General features: G+C 40.8%; 1 protein-coding gene across 1 annotated transcript in view; it reads right to left on the bottom strand.

The window, feature by feature from the left end:
- Positions 1 to 9379, bottom strand: part of LOC115791030 (activin receptor type-2A-like) — a 63290-nt gene extending 53911 nt beyond the window's left edge. Inside the window, exon 1 of the mRNA XM_030745116.1 lies at positions 8424 to 9379. Within this exon, the coding sequence (XP_030600976.1) occupies positions 8424 to 8478 (55 nt within the window). The 5' untranslated portion in view covers positions 8479 to 9379. The remainder of the gene's footprint in view (positions 1 to 8423) is intronic.
- Between the last annotated feature and the right edge of the window lie 12746 nt (positions 9380 to 22125).

Below are 22125 nucleotides of genomic sequence, written 5' to 3' on the forward strand. Positions count from 1 at the left end.
TTGTTAAAAATAACCATCCAACAGACTACGCGGCTATTTTTCCACTGTTTTTACCTGAGCCTGACAGCCACCTGGATACCAGCAATGATTAAACAACAAAACAGGGATCAACTGAGATGGCTTTTTCAAGGCCATTACTTATTATTAGTAGGTCTACAACTAAAGATTATTTTGGTAGTCGGCTAATCTGCCAATATTTTTTTTTCGATCAAAGATTATTTCAGTCTTACCTCACCTGTTCAAGCCTGCCCACCTGTGAACATCACCTTGTTCTCCTCTTCTCACAATTAAAATAATGACATAAAAATACGAGTCTTAAACTAATCAAATGTATTTTTAACATTAATGTGGCATCACAATAAAAAAAAAAAAAAAAAAAAATCAAACAATGCATATTAAAGTGAATGTAATTTTTATTTTTAAATGAAAATGTAATGTGCAAATAAATGAAAATGGCCTCTGTCCAAAAGTTCAAATAAGGCTTCGAATTAAAATCAAAAAGATTTTTCTGCCCGAGACAGCTGAAAAGTTTACAGACGATTTAGTTCATACAGAGGTTTACTATTCAGCATGAACGCTGATATTAATGCTAGAAAAAAAATTATGAGCCAACGTAGCTGCTCCTATTGTCCTTCACTCGTTAGCTAACATAACTGAAACGGTGGCACTTAGCAAACATCATCCATGAGAGCTTGTTTCGGACAGGTAAACTAACAGAAACATTACTGTACAAACATTAACAGGTATCTACGACACACTAACGTACCCATCCAGAGCTGCCGTCACAGCTCCAGGGTGCCGGCGTTTTAAACGCTCAGCACTGCAGCGATGCTGCCCGAAGGAAATCATTATGTTGTTCACGTTACGTTATGCATGGATGGGGCAACCAGACGTCAGACCAGCACAGTGAAATGAGATACTATTGCAGACACAGAAGAAACATACAAAGCCAAAAATTACCCTTTAAAAAAAAAAGTCTCCTTAAAAGAGAAGACCTGTTTCAAAAATCTTGCATGCTACAATGATCCAAACTCTGCATAGTAATCTGAGCATCAACAAGGTGGGCAGTCTTTGAAGAATACACTCATAGCTCCTAGTGAAAATGCATGAATAGCACGTTTGATTTGCACCTGGGGGCGTCTGTGGCTCAGGTGGTTAAGCCGGTCGTCTACCAATCGGAGGGTCGTTCCCCAGGTTCTCACATGCTGAAGTATCCTTGGGCAGGATACTGACTTGCAGTAGGAAACACGGTCCATTTACCATTTACTTGAAAAACCCAACATAAACACTTGAAAATAATCTCATAATTACTTGCACAATTGAGGGAAGAGCGTCTATCTTTTTAGATCCTCAACAGCAAGGTCAAAGGTCAGGGTCTCATATATACATATGAATAAAAAACAACAAAAAACAAATGCCATTTAATGTGTAATTACTAATCTGGTGACAGAACCACCTGACCTGTTAAATGCAACTGGTGAATGTTAGTCAGGCCCAGCTTAATGGCACAGAACACAGAGGCCCTGGACTGGTCATCGACTGAGAGTCAAGCTGATGTGCAGCAGAGCTGAAACTGAATTATCTGCTCTGTCGTTCTGCTGCTGAGGATTTAAAAAAGAAAAAGAAAAACAATCCACAGCTGCTTCATCCTCGCCATATTGATGTAACCTTACACTGGTGTGCAAGAGGATCAATGCCTGTATGAAACTGCTGCAGTGTACAAAACAGGAGGCCAAATGTACAGGCAGAGCACGGGACGCGACTTATCCGTCTCTTGGCCTCTGCAGTGGAGAAATCTAAACAGCCATTTACCCCAAATTACCAAAGAAACATGGCTTTAATAGCAGGGGATGACCTCTGCGGCTAGCGCCTGATTCCCTGACTAACAGTCACATCATGTACGAGGAAAAGGGGAGCTTCTTGTTGCTTCAACTCAAACCCATTTACGGACACTGACTTGTCAGAAAAAAGGGATAGTCACTGGGTAGGGGAATGTTTTGCTCATAGTATGTATACAGGGTTTATACAGGAATCCTAGAGTTCAATTTACTACCTTTTACTAGCTATTTTTACTACCTCTACAATATTTTTACTACCAGCATGAAATCGAGCAGCAGCCTTTTTTGGGGTGGCGGTGGATTCACAGCACTAAGCCATGTAAGATGATAGCCCATCTCTCACCGAAGACAAAACTTAATCCCACTTACTTGAAGGTGTAACTGACTTTGTCTTGACTAAGACCTCATACACGTTAATATTCCAATCGCATTTCTAGAAGACTCAGGGAATTTGTTTTTTTTTTTAAGAATATAAACAAAATGCAATAAAATTCAAGTTTCACAAGCCGATGATTTATTTTCCAATAGAATATTTTCCAACAGAATATTGGAATACTGGTTTGCTGCTGAGGTGTGACGCAATACTTGTGGTCGTAACTGACCTTAAGGGTGCAGTTGCGGTGCTTTGTGTAGCACCAAAAAATGAAATAGGGATCTGCTCCCCGCGTGCACGAATCCGCTGCTGGTGAATGGTGGATGCTCGGTGTGATCTGATCACCATCACGCCGTTCCAGGTCGAATTTATATTTTTTCTGCACACTTTACAAAACGACTCTCGATCATTCCCCATGACCTTCAGGGGTCCGGGGTATATGTGGCCATTTTTGACTACTTTTGTTTTTACCTTTATAGTTGACCTTAGAAACTGTTTACCTTGCCTTGTTTAGCATCATTTTTTTCAGCACCACCTTGTGTGTGACTGTATAGTTATTCTTTCATTTTGACATACTGTATTAACACATTGGACTTATAATCACATAAAATCCAAGTAGAAAAAAAGTTAGATTTTTTTTTAACTGTAAAAATCACAAACATGCTTAACGAATTATTTTTACAACTGAAAATGCAAATGCGAGTTTAAAATGCAAATATAAGTTTTCGAATTATTTTTATACAGACTTTATAGTTAAACCAACTTAAAACAAAAAGTCTGCATCAATGGAAAAGTCAAAATATATTGAATGGGGTGATGAAATATTTACTACCAAGTCAAATTCTGTTTGTTACCTTTTACTACCTTTTAATAGCCTCGATTTGAGCTCATTTAATTTACTACCTTTTACCATCCCGTGGAAACCCTGGCATAACTACTGCATTAACAAGGCCACGAGCTGACCATCTGATTCATGTGTTTGCACTGTTCTCAAAACATCAGCCTAAAAATCAAATCCCCACCCTTGAACTCAGGAGTTCAGAGTGAATCTCACCGGATCTGGATGTGCTAGAGCAGCACTGTAAATATTTACCAGCTTGCAGTTCAAGCTCGCATGACATCTGAGGCAGAGGTCACCTGAAGAAAAGCAGATGACTGAAGGTTCAGTGTTCACCTGCTGCTGCTGTGGCGTGACCAAAAGAAGTGCCATCAAACACTCAGGCAGACAACCCTGGCCTATCATGTGTTAGAGCTGTGAAACACTCTGCAGGTGCTGAGATGCCTTACAAAATAAAAGCATCAAAGCAGTAAATATGAAAATCTTGTTTTTTGTTTTTCTTTAGAGCAGGGGTGTCACAATTATTTTACATAAAGCTCAGTCTTATCGCAAGTGGGCTGAACCAGTAAAACTATTGCGTGATAATGTAACGCTGCAGATTATTCCCCTTTCTTTCAGTGTAAGGAAGTTTAATTACACACTTATTTACCTAAAGACACATGTCTTTAGGTAAATAAGGGAAATTTTAACAATACATCTCAGTTTTTCTACACTGTAAAGAAAAGCTGATGTGGTAAATAAAAGAAACCTGTCACAGCACGGCTCTCTGGGCTTCAACTTTAATCATTTAATGTGTCAGATTAAAGAAAAGGCTGCCGTGGAGCTGCTGGAAAAAACACAAAATTTCTAGAGTCAATTGTGAAAAACGTTATTTAACAGACTACTAACAATTTAAAAAAAAAAAAAAGAAAAGCATAATTTTCTATCATTTACAGCTTATTTATTACCTGCTTACTCTTTGTCAGTAAGAAGGTTGTTAAACTGAAATGAATTTAAAGGGTAAAACTGACCCTCTTTCTTTTCTTTGCAGTGTTCACATTTTCACACAAAAAAATTCAATTCAATTCAATTTTATTTATATAGCGCCAAATCACAACAAACTGTCGCCTCAAGGCGCTTTGTATTGTGGGTAAAGACCCTACAATGGTTTTACATTCGTCATCCGCTTGTATTTCTACTGGGGCTGTGCAATTCATCAAATTTTAATTTCAACACACTTTTGGCTTTGAACGATTATTATAACTGGCTAATCGAGATAAAAACAATTATTTGGCCACATTCTGTTATGAATTAATTCTCCTTTTCCCTTTCAGCACATTATTTTCCTTTTGCCAATTTTTGCTTTTGGTTGACTTCACATTAACTTTTTTTTTTTTAATTCTAATTAAAGTTCAATGAAATCAGCTTAAATAAAAAGGGAAACTTTATTTTTTGAAGTTTAATGAATTAACTTCTTTTTCCCAATGTCTATTTAAAAAAATTGTGTTAAATAATGATTATTTTATCATTGATTATGATTCTTTTTACCACAATCAAGCATCCCTAAATTGGCATCTGAGCGGGCTCTGTCTGACTTTGAGGATTGTAATTGCCAAAAATGCAATTAAACAAATTTTAATTTCAATTACGCATGATTGAGATCCAACTTTTACTTTCATTAAAAGTCCAGACTCACTCCCCGTCAGACTGTGACTGGGTTTGAAGTTTAATAAAGTCACGATTTATCCAACCTCTCGGCAGAAGCTTATGTTTTTTTGCCATAACTGAGCACCTAGGATTTTGACCTCTATTGATTAACTGCATCTGAACAGGCCTCGTCTAATTCCAGAAATTGTATTTCCCAAAACTACAACCTCAGAATCATTCTCTATCACCTGACATTAATTTGGGTTTTTAAATGGCTTGCAGGCAGAACAGGAAGTACACACTCGAAGGCCTGAAATAATGGCAGCTGTCCTCAGAGGTTAAGTCAGCAGACTATCTGACGATTTCACTGAGTGCCAAACAAGTTTCTGACAAATGTTTAAGCTTCTTCTCTCAGTTTTATCTCAGGTAAACTGAATCTGGTTACAAGTGCATAATGAACACAGCTGAAAAGCTACAGAGACCTCTCTATGCTCAGCTCTTCTGGCATGTTCATCAAATAAAGCTACTCTGGGCCAGGTGCCCTGCCCTTATCAGAGGTTTTCTTGAGCTGTGCCAATTCAACTCAGATTTCATTGAGGATTATTATTCCACCTCGTTCATTTCCCCACTTCAGTCAGTAATAAGTGAGTGGAATAATCACCTGCAGCAACTGGCTTATAACTCCAACCAACCCCGACTATTATCATATTTGAGAAACCTTTTAATTTCTACTCAAAGAAACCCGAGGGCTTGCTGTGAAAGTACAATTCTGCTGCAACTCAAGGGTTTATTTTACACTTGCTTTAGGTTTTAATCGGGACAGCTTTCACACAGGTACACCGAGTATTTCGCAAGCCAGCAACAACTGCAGAGAAAACCTGTTTGGGTGAGTTGCGCAAGCAAGCACAAACGATAAAGTTAGAACATATTCTGTTTATGAAGTAAGCCAACAGCAAAAGAAATTTTGCCTCCGGGCCTAATTTTTGTTGTCTTTTGTCAGCTCCGGTAACATCAGGCTCAATCACACCACAATCAAACCCCATAGAGTGACACAGCAGTAACGGGAAGTTAAACTCACTGCAGTGCTATTTGTCACCTTTTTGTCATGTCAGGTAGTTAGCAGCACCAAAACCTCAGCTACTGTGACAGTTGTGTCAATTTCCCCCCAAGTATTTACACTAGACACAGTCTTAGAAGGATTTATGTGAGATTACATGATCTTATTTAAGAAAGTGGAACTGGTTCATTTAGTATTTACAGCCCACGTTATAGTTTTAGAAAAAGTGGTTTCTAACCAACTTTGAACTTTCATGCATCAAAATCAGAACACGCAACATGTAAAAGAATGCGTGATTTCACATCTAACTGCAGCATTCGAGATTGAAGCATACTTTTTTTTCAATCTACTGTGCCAAACCATAAGTTGGCACTTTGGTTTTCCAATCACTTTTTGGAACAAACCTATTCAGTCACCACAGGTTAACTACTAATTACCTACCACTCACATTATCTGTGGTGTACCACAAGGTTCAATTTTAGGTCCCATCTTATTTTCTATTCATATGCTTCCCCTAGGCCAAATTATTCACAATTATAATGTCTCATTCCACTGTAGATATACTTAGTGTTGAAATCTGATGACCCTTAAAGTCTAGCTCAGGGTTGTCAAACTTTACTATCAAAAGAGCCATTTTTGAACAATTTCTGAAGGTTATAACGATGATGACACATCTTATTAAGTATAAAATCAACCACTTCCCTAACTTTGACCACATTTATTTATTAATATTTGGTATTTCAACCATGTTTTGTTGCAAATTAAAGAACTAGAGTAAAAACAATTTACTTTGTAAATATGTTTATTTATACAATGGTAAATGCATGTATAGGCCTACTTTGAAGACAACTTTTTAGTTGTTTGTGCAAATTATTCAAATTAAAAATACTACTTTGATAATAAATATCACAGGAGCTTGAGAACTTTAAATTAAAGTCCATGTCAGCCCAATCATACCAAGGAAGCCAGCAATGCTGGCAGTGAATGCAAACAGATCTGTTTGGATCAATTGCTAAGGGAAGTCAGGACTAGCAGTTCATGTCCATCCTAGCCACCAGTATCGAGGTTCAGCAAAAGTAAGAGGTGTGCCGGAGTTTCATGCTCCCACCTGCGGATCTTAGCATTTTAATTTATGATCCTGAATGACAGGTTGGCATCAGAGACTCTACACTTGTTTGGTTTTACTTTAAGAATGAACCTATTTTGCATTGTTTACAGCTCGTATTACCTGTGGTGTACCACAAGGTTCGATTATAGGTCTTGTTATAGTTCCTATTTATATGCTTCCCTCTGGGATAAATATGAAGTGGAAATGTGGTGACTCTAAAACCCTAGCTGCTCTTTTCAGCTGATATGAACAGCTTAGTGGCACAAACTTTTCTTCAATTGAATTCCTCAAAATCAGTCATGTTACCTCATCTAAATTCCATCAACCACTCTGAAGGCATCCTAGGCTCCCCAAAGCCTTAATAAACCCTAACCTTTGAAACAGAAGATTTACCCAATCCTGCTTCTTCCAAAGAAGATCCGTGGCTACATTTAAACCAAAATATGAGCTTTTGCCCTCTCCAGGCTATATTACTGCAACTCTTTTCTTTCTGTCGTTAATGAAACATCACTCTCACCTCCAACTAGTTCAAAATGCAGCACGGAGGCATCTTACTTGTACAGACAGTATCACATCATCCCAATCCTGCGGCTCCTAGTACATTTCAGAATCAATTTTAAGATTTTACTGGTCACTTTTAAAGCCAAGTAGCAGAAATGCTCACCCCCTTATAAGCCAGTTTACAGTGTTAGAAAGAGCCAAGAGGGCCCACCTGAAAAACTAAAGGTGCTTTTACCATCAGGACCTGTCAGCTTTCAAAAACCTGCCTGAGCAGATAAGGCTTGTAAAATCAGAGCCTTGGTGTAAAAACACATTTTTGTAAGCTTGCTTTTAATGACGTCTTTCTTTCTACCCTTTAATCATCCCTCATGTTTAAATTGTTTGCGTGTTGCCCTCTTTTATATCACTCATTTTTTGTAAACTGTTCTTTTTATTATTCTTTTAAAAAGCACAATTTCTAGAGTCCATACTCAGTGGATTTTGACATATTTCAAAGTGATCAACTCCCTTTTTTAAAAGGAGGAATTTATTTCACAATACTCTGAAAAGTAAAAGCTAAACTATGAATCTTTTTTCCCAGTCGCCCACATAAACAGCATGCCCTGCACTCCTGAGATGACCTCCCTTTCCTTTATTATTACTACACTGACATTCATTAAACATCCACCCTGGGGAAATAAGTACATATAATGGGTGTCTACCAACACAGAGTGCTGAAAATTGCTTTTAGCATGTAAATGCTATAATAAAATACAAAATGTGTAGAAAGGAGCCACATGCAACCAGTTTAGCCAGCGTGATTAAACATAATTTTCCCCTTAAAAATGGTGACTGCAAATACAAATACCTCGCTGCCCCTAATTAATTTAATCAAAACTCAAAGTTGTACCTGTGAGTCCCACAAGAAGCCACTCAAGGGGCCCTTTGAGGTCTCCGGCCCCCAATCTTGGGGCTTACCTGCGGTGTAGCATGCACGCAAGGATGCTCAGAAAAGGGTTACACTCCCCATACATGACAGCAAGCTATGCACTGCACGGTTGACCGTATGCAACATGCACCCCCCACCCCACCTCCACACCCACCTGAAGAGCAGGAGATGAGGAAAACGGCGAAGGCCAGTTTGGTGGCGTCTCCCATTTTCCATCCGAATCGGATCCTCTGACTAGAAAGAGAATTTTACAAAAGCACGAAAAGCTCCAAAACACACGACTGAGTCAAATTAAATGTCTTGTTGTCTCTGGAAAGATTGCATCTTAAAAAAATGTCGAGATCGAGTCTATATCCAAAATATCCCAGGTAATGCAAGCCTCAATAGTCCAAAAAAAGACGACGGGAGGATGAAGAAGAGGAGGAGGAGGAGGGGATGTTCGGTGGTATTTCCAGGTTTATAGACAAGCAATGCAGGACGATTTGATGGCACTGGAGCCGGGCTTCTTATCGTGTACTTGCCAGGTCTGCAGCAGCAGCATTGTTCACCTGTGCCCTGTGGTGCTATTTTTCAGAAGAGCGGTGCACAGAGCAGAGCCACAGCCGGGCAGGACTAACATCCATCGGACTGCAAATCAAGCGCACTCCGCTCTCCAATCAAACTTCTCCTCGGTAAGCTCCGTCGCATAGCTCTTTAAAATGTCAAAACGGCGTCGAAAGGGAGCATTTCCAATCTCACACTATTTTAAAAAAATATTTAAAAGCTTTATCGTGGATGCTATATTCCGTGCAGAGGCTTCAGGCTTCGTCCGACGGTCCAGCGGGGCTGCCCGGCCACAACCACGGCTCCGTCCGCTCCAGCAGGGAAACAACCGATTACCAGGCTGCCTTTCCCCCCTCCCTCCCGCTGCGAAAGCCCTCTCCAAAGTGGGCCAAACAACCGTTCCCGGTCCAAAAGACTCGAACGAACAAGTGGACACACTATCATATGATAGCAATAACCGCTGAAGCCGCCGTTAATCCGCGTAGCTGTCGAGTTTAGGACGAGCTGATTTTCCCAAATCCGTCTCCTCCTGCCTCCTCTGCTCGGGACGATTTCAAGATGGCGTCACTGGCCCCTGTTAGGCTCACCCAGCGCATACGATGAGCTTCCGGTAAGGATTTTCAAAATAAACAGGACAGTTTCGTGTGGGTTTTGTTTTTTGTTTTTTGTTTGTTTGTTTGTTTTGTTTTGTTTTTGTAAATGAACTAAAAGAGCAGTAAAAAAAACAAAAAACATTTTAGGTGACAGGAATAAGAATTAAGACTACCCTAACTGAAACAATATTTCACAATTAACTAACATAAAATTAAAATATACAGAAAATGTAAAGTTTGCTCCACAAAAAGCTTCCAGAGCCTTTGGTGCAAAGTTTTTTTTTTCATGATATCTAAATGACAGCATTGAAAAAAGATTTAAAAGTTTTCCATCATTATTTCTCAAATCTGACCAAAACAAATACAGACCTTTTCAAAACCTTTTCAGCTGGTGAATCTTGATGATGAACAAGTTACAAAGATTAACTAGATTTCCTTCTATGGCACAGCTGTTGCAAGGATAGCTGTGGAAAAAACATCCATCATGGGTAATACTGTGAGGTCTCATGTTTTAAGTCATCTGGTCCAGTGTTTGAGAAAACCTCAGGTCGCACAAAACAGAACTGCTGGATTAGGTTTGTGTTCTTCTTTTCTCACCTATGTAAATTAAATGCATAGAAAATTGTAATGGTTAACAGCTGGTGCGATATTAAAATCTTGTCTTCAGGTGTTTCTTTTGTTTTTTGTTTGCATAAGGTCACATGGAACCATACACAACAATTCTTTTTTTGAATCATGAGCTGACACGAGAACTCATGACTATGAAACTCATCAGGGAAGTCAGTTGTTGTTGGATCTTCCACGTGGTAAATCTAGTTATATGTGGAAAACTGTTTTTTGCCAGTCTTTTTCTGCTTAGAATAATATGTCTTTGAATGTTAGGTTGATTAAAAACAGAATATTGTTTGAGAAGCAGAAAAACCCCCACAAAATTGATTTGATTGGTTTCTGCTGACAACGTCTGTGATCTTTTTGCAACAATAAAAACTACAGTTGCTCTGATTTCTTTATATTTTGCAGGAAAATGGGAAATAGGCACAGTGATTTGTTGAAATACATCCAAACAAACATGGAAATAAAGCATATAAGGCAAGAACAGACAGTACAATTCTAACCAGCTTGAAAGTCAATATTTGGTGTGACCACCTTTATTCTTCAGCACAGCCTGAACTCTCTGAGGCAGCTTTCTTCTCATTTCTTTACGTAGTCTTCAGGAATAGTGCTTCAGGCTTCCTGGAGGACATTCAAAACTCTTTTTTTGGATGCTGCTTCAATAATGTTGCGATCCGGGCTCTCAACATTATTGAGACTGACAGTTCAAAGATGAACAACCCTATCAGAAGACACATCATGAAGTGGTATACAAAATAACCATAAACACACAACACAAATTTGCAAGTTTGTGTTGCAATTTCTAGTGAGAAAGGGACTTCTTTTTGGCAATTTTGATATATTCATTACCAAATCAGATGACTTCATTTTGCTTGTAGTTGAAAAATATGTCAGTAGAATTCAGCTGAGGGGGTCACACTGACCTGTTCATAACACTGGCCCTGTTAACATGCCCCTATAATCCATATCAGTGAGTGCACACACAAAATATGAGAAACCTGGAAAAAGAGATTGCAGCAGAAATTTCTCTGCAGCTGTTTCTGCAATTCCAAGTCAAAAATGTCTGACGTATTAAATGGCCTTTTCCTTTTTGCAAGAAACTGCAAAATTGCTTTCAAATTGGTGCCATAACATAATTGAATTTTGCATTAACTTCTGTTTGCAATTAACTTCATGTGAACTAAATACAGAAACAGAACAATAAACAGAAAGGCAGATGTAGTTTGGTGGTTTTGAATTTTGAGTGTTTTGACACTTCCTTTGGTTCATCCTAATTTTGAAAGGAAACTTGATCGACTTCCGGTGCCAATCCGGCTAACTTTATCCAGCTTGATTGAACTGCTTTAGAGCTAGGGATTGTTTTTGTCCGGGAAGGCTGTTAGCTTTGCTCTCCAGTGCATGCCGCTGCATGAAAGGAGGGGCGGTCACTTTTTAAAAAAAATATTATTATTATTATTTTTATTTTAAAGATTCCATCAAAGCAAAAAAAAAAAAAAAAAAAAAAAAAAATCCAATTTGACATACTTTTAAAAACATTTACTATAAAGTGCATTTATTTCATACCAAACTTAAACACCTTTTGTAAAAGGAAAAACGTGCTATTTCTAATCAATAGTATGCTCATAGTGCAGCCGAGTACTCCATATAGGCAAACACATGCTGTACACAGGCTACATATAACCTCAGATTGCAGTATGTGCTACTATACGGTCACATCTCAGGTTTCAACATGGGTTGGGTGCTCAGTAATAAATGCTGAGAATACCATGAAGTACAGATATAGGCTTGGCCTGTCCCCAGATCTGTGTGACACTAATCTCTCTAATAGCCTGGAGCAGATCTCCAACCATAAGCGCTACGAAACGATTAGGAGGTCAAAGGTCCAGGGGGATTTCTCTGCCAAGCTGGAAGCTGAGTCACCTGTTCTATATTGGAGTGCTGGCTTTCATCTTCAGCAAAAACACGGGGTCCTGTACATAGCTTAATGGCTGGAGCTCGAGGCACTGACACAGGCCCGGGTGAGGAGTTCAGTTCCTGTCGATGTTATTCCCCTGGCAGTATTTTCAAACTTTTATCACGAATGAACTCTCTCCGGAAAGAGTGAGCGCAGGCCCGGCAGGATGTTCATCACTTTAGAGAGATTAGAAACATGCATCAAAAGGCTTGTTTCTAAGTATGTGTCAGGAAACTGTGAGCATAGTGGTGGTGACCAAATCACCACATAATTAGATTACACCTTCATTGTCACACTCTTTTCTTGCGTCACGTACAATTAACTAATTCACTTGCATAAATGTAGGGTGAGCACGGCATGAGCTCCTGCTGCAACAATAGCTGCACAATCACCCATGCATCAGCTACAGGATTAATTCATCTACATTTGTGCTGTTGCTCATCAGTGAGGCATTTTGAAGCTAATATTTTAGCATCTGCTGTAAGCTGAAAGCTGAGGACCCTGTTCTGAATCACTAATAATTTCAAATAAATCAACCCAAGATGAATAAGTGGTTAAGGAAATGGATCAGGAATGAAAAAGCTCCAGACTGCAGGGAACGAGTCAGCTGAGATGCAAGACCATGTGGCCAAAATCAGATCCATGATGCATTTGAGTGGTTTTTTGTTTGTTTGTTTGATTTTGTTTTGTTTTGGGGTTTTTTTTTTTTTGCATTTTGAGATTTGGTTGTGAAGATGTTAAAGAAAACAGTGGGAAGAGTAGAATTAAACAAGCTTTCTTCTCATTTCTTTAAGTAGTCTTCAGGAATAGTTCTCCAGGCTTCTTGAAGGACATTCAAAGCTCTTCTTTGGATGTTTCTGCCTTTTGTTCTGTTCTCTGTCAGGATGATCCCACACTGCTTCAGTAATGTTGAGGTCCGGGCTCTGGGGAGGCCGATCCATGACTGATAGTGTTCCACTGTGTGTTTTTCTTTCCAGGTATGTTTTTACTGCATTGGCAGTGTGATTGAGATCATTGTCCTGCTGAAAAATGAAGTTGTTGCCAATCAGATGCTTTCCAGATGGTATTTCATGGTGGATCAAAATCTGTTGGTACTTTTCTGTGTTCATAATTCCATCAATTTTAACAAGATCTCCAACACCACTGGCTGAAATGTACCCCCAAACCATGACAGAGCCTCTACTGTGTTTTACAGAAACTTTCAAATATGGATTCATCCCTCCATCAGACCTGTTTCCATTGATTTTCAGTCCAGTTCTTGTGTAATGTAGCATACCTCAGCCTTTTCTCCCTGTTTCCCATCATTAAGAATGGCTTCTTGACAGCCACCCTTCCACTGAGACCATTTCTGATGACACTTCAGTGAACAGTGGATGGATCAGTTGAAGGACCAGATGCATCTGTCAGGTCTTTGCTGGATTATTTTCCCTCTTTCTTAGGGACACAACTTTTAGATACTGTTCATCTGCTGTAGATAGGTTTCTAGTCCTGACACTTCTTCTTTTGTCCAGGTTCCACAGCTCTTTGGGAATCACCTTGTTAGTGCAGAAATTTTATTTTTTGTCTGTAAAACTGGTTTATCTTTGCCAGTTTTCATAGATTCGACTAAAGAAATGGGAACAGATGATTTGTCTGTTATGTGTAGACACAACACTGGTTCATCCTTTGAGTTAGGAGCTTTTTTTATGATTCATAGGTCAGAGTTAAGTGGCTTGATAAAGAAAAAAACATTCTTCTGAAAATGATCAGGTACAATGACTGGACTAAAAATGAGTGAAAAAGCAGCCACTGTGTGTAAGGAAGAACTTTGAGAGCCCTTCAGAAAGCCTGGAGAACTATTGCTCAAGACCACTTCAAAAAATGACAACAGAGTCTGGCTCCTTGGAATCAAAAAATAAAGAAATGAGGGGTGGCTCAAAACTTTTGCACAGCACTGTGCATCAGTACAGCTGATAAGTTTGAGATATTTTCTTTTCCAAAATAAAGTCTTCTAATATGTATTATTTCAATCTGTCATGTACCCCCCCCCCCCCCCCTCTCTTCATGGTAAAGAAGGCTTCAGTAAATTCCTGAACAGTCATTTCTATAGTGGCAACATTTCCACATAAATCCACCCATAATTTTTCATGTAATCCTGCTAACAGACGAACAAACAAACAGATAAGCCAAAAAGAGTCATGTGACCTGTGTTGGAGGTAAAAATAACCCTCAAAGCAGATTAAAATGGTTTCCACAGCAAACTATCACATATAACCTGCCACTGTGCTCAGTGAATTAACTTCAGTCAAACCTCAAGGGCTTGAAAGTGAAGTCAGTCTAACCGGCCTGTTAAAGGCTAATATGGCTGCTTCTATGAAGCTAAAAATCAAGGCTAGTTTTGTATTTTCCAATACTTTTCATTTGTTTAAAAAAGCAAACATTATTTTTCAGTTCAGTTTAGTTTCTGTGTCTTCAGGGAGCTTAAAAATGTTTCGTTTTTCTTGTTTTGAATGGGATTGGGCCCTAGACCCCGAACTGGAAAAGCAAGTGAGTTAATGGATGGATGGCTGATTTGGGTTGTAGTTCTCGGTGGAGTTTGAGGTCTGCTTTAGGTTGGTGTCCTGATACAGAAGCCTGCATCTGTACAGTTGCACTTTCTTGACTAACTTCACATAAACATCTCTAACCAGTCCTCCAGCTAAGTCATTTTATCAACATTAGATCCCACACTCTGAAGTGAGGCAAACGTGCAAATGTTTCTGAAATGACACATCAGACTGTTCCCATTTCAACACAGTGAAAAAGGTGGTTGGTTTGGTGGAGGAGCCTCCCACACATCTGACTTTTGACTGTCATCAGTCACCATTTTGAAGTTTCACTTTCAGTCACTGGTGACTGAATAATATTCAGTGTTTGGCTGGAAAAGATCATGATGTGGGTTCAAATACAGTTGTGTATTTTTAAGTAGCTTTACTGCTTTCACAGGAATTAAGAGGGTTATGTGTATGGATTTCCATATGGACAGCATATGGAGAGGGGTTTTCACCCCCAGCGAACGTGCTCCTGTGCAGTCCTTCAAAACCCCAACTGCATGACGGTGGGCCTCCGAATGCTGGTTGATTGACAAGTGGGCTGGTTCACCACAAAATGGAAAAGCACAAAACCCCCCATCAAAGATCAGAAATACAGCATGAAAAGTACAGACAGCAGCTGCAGTTGACACTTTCCATTGTTTTGAACACTCAGTTTCACTTCAGATCTTTGTATGTTAGGACTTCATTCTTCTCTGCAGCTGGCTGACAGACCAACAACAGCTCAAGCAGGAAAAGCTCACAGACTGGTTGCACCACATACTTTGTATACTTCCTCCATTGACAACAGAGCTCTCTGTAGGTAGACGGGCTGCCCATGGACCGCCAACACTCTATCACTGCTGAACAATAATTTGAGCTTAACTAGTAGCCAAGTGCTGCTAGTCAAATGCACTTGCAGCAAGTGTGAGCACCTCTATAAAAGCAGAGGTTTTGATCTGAAACATTCAGGTGTGTGTTAACACAATGCCATAGCCTTCCCAGGAGTGCACATCCCAGGAAATTCACCATACAGACCATACAGAGCTACATCTCAGACTCTACAGGCCTGAGTTAGCACGTCATCTTAAAGACTTCATAGAATCTCATGGGATACTTAAGAGTAGAATGGGAGGCAGAGCCTTCAGCTTTCAGGCCCCTCTTCTGTGGAACAGCTCCCAGTTTGGAGTCAGGAGACAGACACCCTCTCTACTTTTAAGATTAGGCTTAAAACTTTCCTTTATGATCACACTTATAGTTATGACTGGATCAGGAGAGCCTGAACCATCCACGAGTTATGCTGCAATAGGCCTAAGGGCTCCTGAACTGAATGTTTCTTTTCATTCACCTCTTTTCACTCTCTATGTGTTTATACTTCACTCTGCATTTGATCATTAGTTATTATTAATCTCTGGTTCTCTTCCACAGCATGTCTTTTGTCCTGTCTGTCTCCCCTCACCCCCAATCAGTTGCAACAGATGACTGCCCCTCCCTGAGCCTGGCTCTGCCGGAGGTTTCCTGTTTAAAGGGAGTTTTTCTTTTCCACTGTTGCCAAGTGCTTGCTCATAGGGGATTATTTTGAATGTTGGACTTTTTTAAATAGTTTTTACCTTGCAATATAAAGCACCTTGAGACGACTGTTTGTTGTGATTTTGCGCTATATAAATAAAATTGAAGCAAAGTGAATTGAATTGAATGTTAAATGTTAATGTATATGACAGCACAATTAGAAAAGACAGTTAAAATGTCCCATTTGACTGCTGTATTTACATGTTGCTTCATATTTTGGTGGTGGGACAAAATATGGATCATAATTCCATCCATCCATCCATCCATCCATCCATCCTGCCCTACCCCCAAGCAGTTCTTTCACTACCTCATTGACCTCACCCCCAGTGATGGGTCGTCGCCCTCATCCGCAGACTCTGCTTCCTCTACAGAAGGCATGTCAGTGGAATTTAGGAGATCCTTGGCTTTTGCCCCCCTCATAGGGTCTCTCAAGATAAATTGGTCCTGGATAATAGGGCAGACAAAGAGTGATTCCAATGACCCTTATAGCAAAGACAGTGAGGGAACAGTTTGCCCTGCCTGGGATAGGGTTACTGGAGCCCCACCTTGAAGCCAGGCCTGGGGAGGGTCCTCAAGGGAGAGCATCTGGTGGCCAGGTCTTAGCCTGTAGGGCCTGGCCAGGTGCAGCCTGAAGAATAGATATGGGCCCGCCCTCCTGTAGGCCCTGGAACCAGTCTCCTGGAGAGGGGCTGGACCAGTCTGGAGCTGCCCTTGGTGAAAGGTGGTGGGCTGGGGTGGGTATCCTTGTATCTCCTTGACTTGCTGCCTGTACGTCAAAGTTTTCACCGGTGGACAAGAGGGTTGCTTCTCTGCGCCTTCAGACCAGAGAATACATCCTGACTGTTTGTGCTTATGCCCCAAATAACAGTTCAGAGTACCCACCCTTCTTGGAGTCACTGGGTGGGGGTGACTGAGGGTGACTCCATCGTCATACTGGGAGACTGCAGCGCTCACGTGGGGAACCACAGTGAGACAAAATATGGATATGCAAACATATCAGATTGCTTTCTCTTGTGATATACTATCAGTGCGCAGACATTTTCATTAAAGATGCAGGCACATCATTCCTTGCGGTGGTTCTTATCAACTGAATGACTCTAAAAAGAGTGGCAGAAACATAATGGAGTGAAATGGAGGAAACCCGATCAGAGAGCTTATTTTGTGAACTGACAAATTCTGGGAATGTTGCTTCTTCACAGGCGGGTATCTTATTGTACTGAAAGGATTCTTATACAATGTTATTGAGTATCACAATTTTATCATTTTAATGTGTCCTGTTTGCGTGACTGGCTTGGACTTTAGTGATGAGGTTGTGGATGCAGTTTACATCCAAAAACTTTGATGCATCAATAAAGCACCTCTGCAGTGACCAAGGCCAGAGAACTGCCATGTTTAGCAACACTTCAGACTGAGGAAATCTCAAGCTCAAAGTGCTTCATTTTCAGATGCTCAGCCAGGTGTTAAGAGGTGTGCGTGTGTGCTCGGTGAGCTTTAGGACAATGTTTGAAAACAGCATTTGCTGTGAATTGTCGTCAGCTTGGTTCCTAATTGATCATTCCTGATCTGTAAGTTAATTAAGGCTTAACAAGTTAATGAAGCAATGAGACTTCACAAGCTGAAGGACAACCAAAGTTCTGCACACGCAAAGAGGCAAAAAGTAACACAAACTGTGCACTGAAACAAAATTACATAGGCAGCATTTTCTTCTTTTTGCTTAAATGTAAACTAAATATGTAAATTTCCATATATTTTAACTGCTGGAGCACCTGAAAAAAATCTTTTAAAGTTTAAAAACATAAAAAAATAAAATAAAATTGGCAGTGTTATAGTATTTTTGCTATCTGTAGAGCTGTTAGACATGCCAAGGTCCTTCCAGACACTCATGTGGACAGGTATGACTTCACTGAGGCTGTTTCATTTCTCCACAATAACAAACCTTGAAAGCACTCAGCCACGACAAAAGGACGATATGACACGCCTCATGTGGAATAAGTGTGTCTCTCTGTCCTCCCTTGAGTGGGGAAGACCTACAGTTCTGGTCCTGGAGATTTACTGCCCAGCTAATCCCATTACTCAACTATCAGATGCCAAATCCCCTCTAATGGCATTACACGTGCCAGAATTACGTATGATGATGCTTGCTAATGAGAGCTCAGCTGATATACCTTACTGGAACCAGTGGCCTTTGTGCACAGAGTAGCCCCGTGGCTCTGCGGCTTAATGGACTCAGTATTGAGTGTCAAGGGAAGTCAAATTTATCGACAAAGTGCTTTTAACAAAAAGCAGGTTGCTCGCTGAGTGCACTACAGGGCAACAAAAGGATGTAAATACATTGAAACTGTGAGCAAACACAGTGAAATATTGATAGTTTGTAATGCGAGGGAGCACGTGCGACAGTGGGAGCTGCAGGGTGACGCCAAGGACGAGTGGACACTTAAAGATTCGAGCATGAATGATGAATGGCAGGATGGTCTCTCAGACAAAGCTCAAATCAGGCCGCAGCTGCTGCTGCTGCTGTTGCCATGTCATCTGAAAAGGTCATTTTGAAAAGTTGATAAGTGCCTTTGCCAAAAAGAAAGCTACAAACACACCTACTCCGCTGAGGGGAAATGTCACTCAGCAGCCACTTCAGTCTTCAGAAACAGTGGCCGAGCAAGTATTTGAAAATATTCAGGCACTTAATCATAAGAACCAGTACTTCAGAAAAGAAAACAGCACTTAATAATCACTTAGTAAGAAATACACTATATTGCCAAAAGTATTCACTCGTCCACCCAAATTGCTGAATCCAGGTGTTCCAATCACATCCAGGGCCACAGGTGTATAAACCCAAGGATGTAGGCATGCAGACTGCTTCTACAAACATTTGTGAAAGAATGGGTTGCTCTCAGGAGCTCAGTGAATTCCAGCGTGGTACCTTGACAGGATGACACCTGTGCAACAAGTCCAGTCATGAAATTTCCTACTAAATATTCCACCGTCAGCTGGTTAGTGGTATTATAACAAAGTAGAAGCAACTGGAAACAGCAGCAACTCAGCCATGAAGTGGTAGGCCATGTAAAATTACAGAGTGGGGTCAGTGGATGCTGAGGTGCATAGTGTGCCGAGGTCACCAACTTTCTGCAGAGTCAATCTCTACAGACCTTCATGTGGTCTTCAGATTAGCTCAAGAACAGTGTGTGGAGAGCTTCATGGAATGGGTTTCCACGGATGAGCAGCTGCATCCAAGCCTTACATCACCAAGCACAATGCAAAGAGTCAGACGCAGTGGTGTAAAGCACACCATCTCTGGACTCTGGAGAAGTGGAGACGTGTTCTCTGGATTTTTATAACAGATGAATTCCCCAACTTTGGGATAAATAACATATACTCAGGTAGGTTGTGGAGTTTAAAGTGTTCAACTGGTATTAAAGGACCCAGATTCTGCCCAGAAATTATCCCCCACACCATTAAACCACCATCTGCTCGAACCAGCAGCCTGAACTGTTGATACAAGGCAGGATGGATCCATGCTTTCATGTTTACACCAAATTCTGACCCTACCGTCTGAATGTTACAACAGAAACTGAGACTCATCAGATCACGCAACATTTTTCCAATCTTCTGTTGTCCAGTTTGAATTGTAGTTTTCTTTTCTTAGCTGACAGAAGTGGCACCCCAGGTGGTCTTCTGCTGCTCTTCTGCATACCTTTATTGTAACAAGTGGTTATTTGAGTAGCTGTTTCCTTCCTATCAGTTTGAAGCAGCCTGTGCCTTCACCTCTCAAAACAAGATACTTTCTCCCAGAAAGAAACTGCTGCTCACTGGATATTTTCTGTTTTTTGGACCATTCTCTGTAAACTCTAATGATGCCTGTGTGGGAAAATATCAGTAGATCAAGAATTTCTGAAGTACTCAGGCCAGCAACTATGCCACGTTCAAAGTCACTTAAATCACCTTTCTTCTCCATTCTGATGCTCAGTTTGAACTTCACCAGGTTGTCTTGACTATGTCTACATCCCTAAATGCACCAAGCTGCTGCCATGTGATTGGCTAATTAGACATTTATGTTAATGAGCAGTTGAGCAGGTATACCTAATAAAGTGGCCGGTGAGTGTATTTTACTGTAGCCTAATGTGGATTTTGTGTTAAGAATGTTCAAAAACAGTTCTGTATAAATTATGTTTATGAACCATTTAATGTCCAGTGCTGCTATGACCTGAGAAACTATGCTATTGGGCCACATGCATGCGGATACCTAAGCGCTGCAAAACATGGAGATAGAATGCAGCATGTTTAAAAAAATCATTGAGGGGTTTGTCCTGCAGTTTCACATCAGCAGCCTCCTGTGTGGATGTGTTTGAGATTCTTTGGCCTCACTATAAAAGTCAGAAGGACTCCACTCCTACAACATGCTTGCCTAATTAAACACATTTGATCAAAAACAGCACCACCAGCGGGTAGTTCAGACCGGCTGGTGATAGCTCTATCCGTGCACAGGCGCTCGAGCTAAAATCAGAGCCTCCGCTTTTTGCTCTTAAAGCTCCCAGGAAAATGATTTATACGCCTGCTCTCGCCTTGTCGCGATGCCACTCAGAGCGATTTATCTTGCCTTGGCCCACGCTCTCTGTAGCAGGAGCTGGCCAACCCCCCCCCCCCCCCATCCTCTTTTCTGTTGTTTCAGCATCAATGATCTTTTCCATTGACAGCTTTGTTCATCCCTGCAGGCAGATCTGCACCTGTAACCAAAGCCCGGTGGATACCGGCCTAATTACTGTTCTCATCTGGCACCCAGCTGCCTTGCTCGTCCTCGTGTGAACCTGTGCAGCAAAATTCAGAAGAGGGGCCATTACCTGGTTAAAAATGAGCTGCGGTTGCTGTAGCTGCCATGTGAAAAGCAATATAGTTGAAGCTGGGAAGAAAGGGTTTTTGAGGACTCAAGGTCAGAAGGACAATAAGCTAGAGAAAGATGGCATCTCCAGTTACGTCGTCAATCAGCGACGACAGTTCACGCTTATGTCACGTTGGCAGGTATCACTGTCTTCTTAATCCCCAGCATGCCTGACGTGATCTGTGACAGCTACTGTTTTTAAACCGAGACATGCAGGAGCTGTCAGCAGCAGCAGAGCCTCCAAACATCACCCAGGAGAGGCAAAATGAGTTGCTTGGGTCCGAAAGGTCGATGGGTTCTCTGTGAAAAGAGAAAATAAGGACACGGGTGAAGTGGATTTAAGTGTTTTTACTGGTTTAAAAAAAAAAAAAAAGCATGCAGGCTTCACAGCTTGAATAAAATTTGAATAAACAAGACTTCCTGCATGGGAGAGAATATTTCTTTCACAAATGGATATACTGATGTAGCATGATGACGCACGCAGGAGAGATGCACATTGTATAGTATACAGTCAATGAAGGACGAACTTGTTGCCAATCTTTGAAGCTCAGGCCTCAACACTGTTCATTTATTCTGTTATGAGTTTAGTCCTGTATATACACTTGTACCAAGGCCTGCTGTAGCAGAATTTATATGCAAATCTTGACCTTTGCCAAGCTGTTACATGAATAGTTGTTTTTCCTCGTGTTCTCATCCGATAAACACTTGTTTGCGGACAGATTTGCAGAACTTGCTTCCAGTTTGCAGTCATTTCAAGTCAGCCAGTGAGCCCTCATCAGTCATACAGGAAACATAGCTTTATGAAGTGAGTTTTTAGGATCAGTCACCAAGCAGATGAACGCTGTTGAACTGATCTACCTCTTCATTTTCCTCTCCGGAGGGGGGCTTGACAGGAGAAGAGGTGCTGACAGCTCTAAATTTAATACGCTACGCCCCCCCCCCAAAAAAAGTGCCAGCATGACCAGGCTAGTGTGAAAATAACACCACGTTAAAGCTGAGGCAGCCCATGCCTCGAGCATGACGTGACACTTATGCAATCTCACAGTGAGGCCCAGTTATTTGAGGAATGTAACTCGAAACCCCAAAACGTTTATAGACAGGTTGTTGCCAAGGTTTAGGAAGGCAGCTGTGCAGGTGATGTGCGCGCATGCATGAAGGGCAATTTC

This window comes from Archocentrus centrarchus, chromosome 2 (genome assembly GCF_007364275.1).
Source record: "Archocentrus centrarchus isolate MPI-CPG fArcCen1 chromosome 2, fArcCen1, whole genome shotgun sequence".
NCBI lineage: Eukaryota > Metazoa > Chordata > Actinopteri > Cichliformes > Cichlidae > Archocentrus > Archocentrus centrarchus.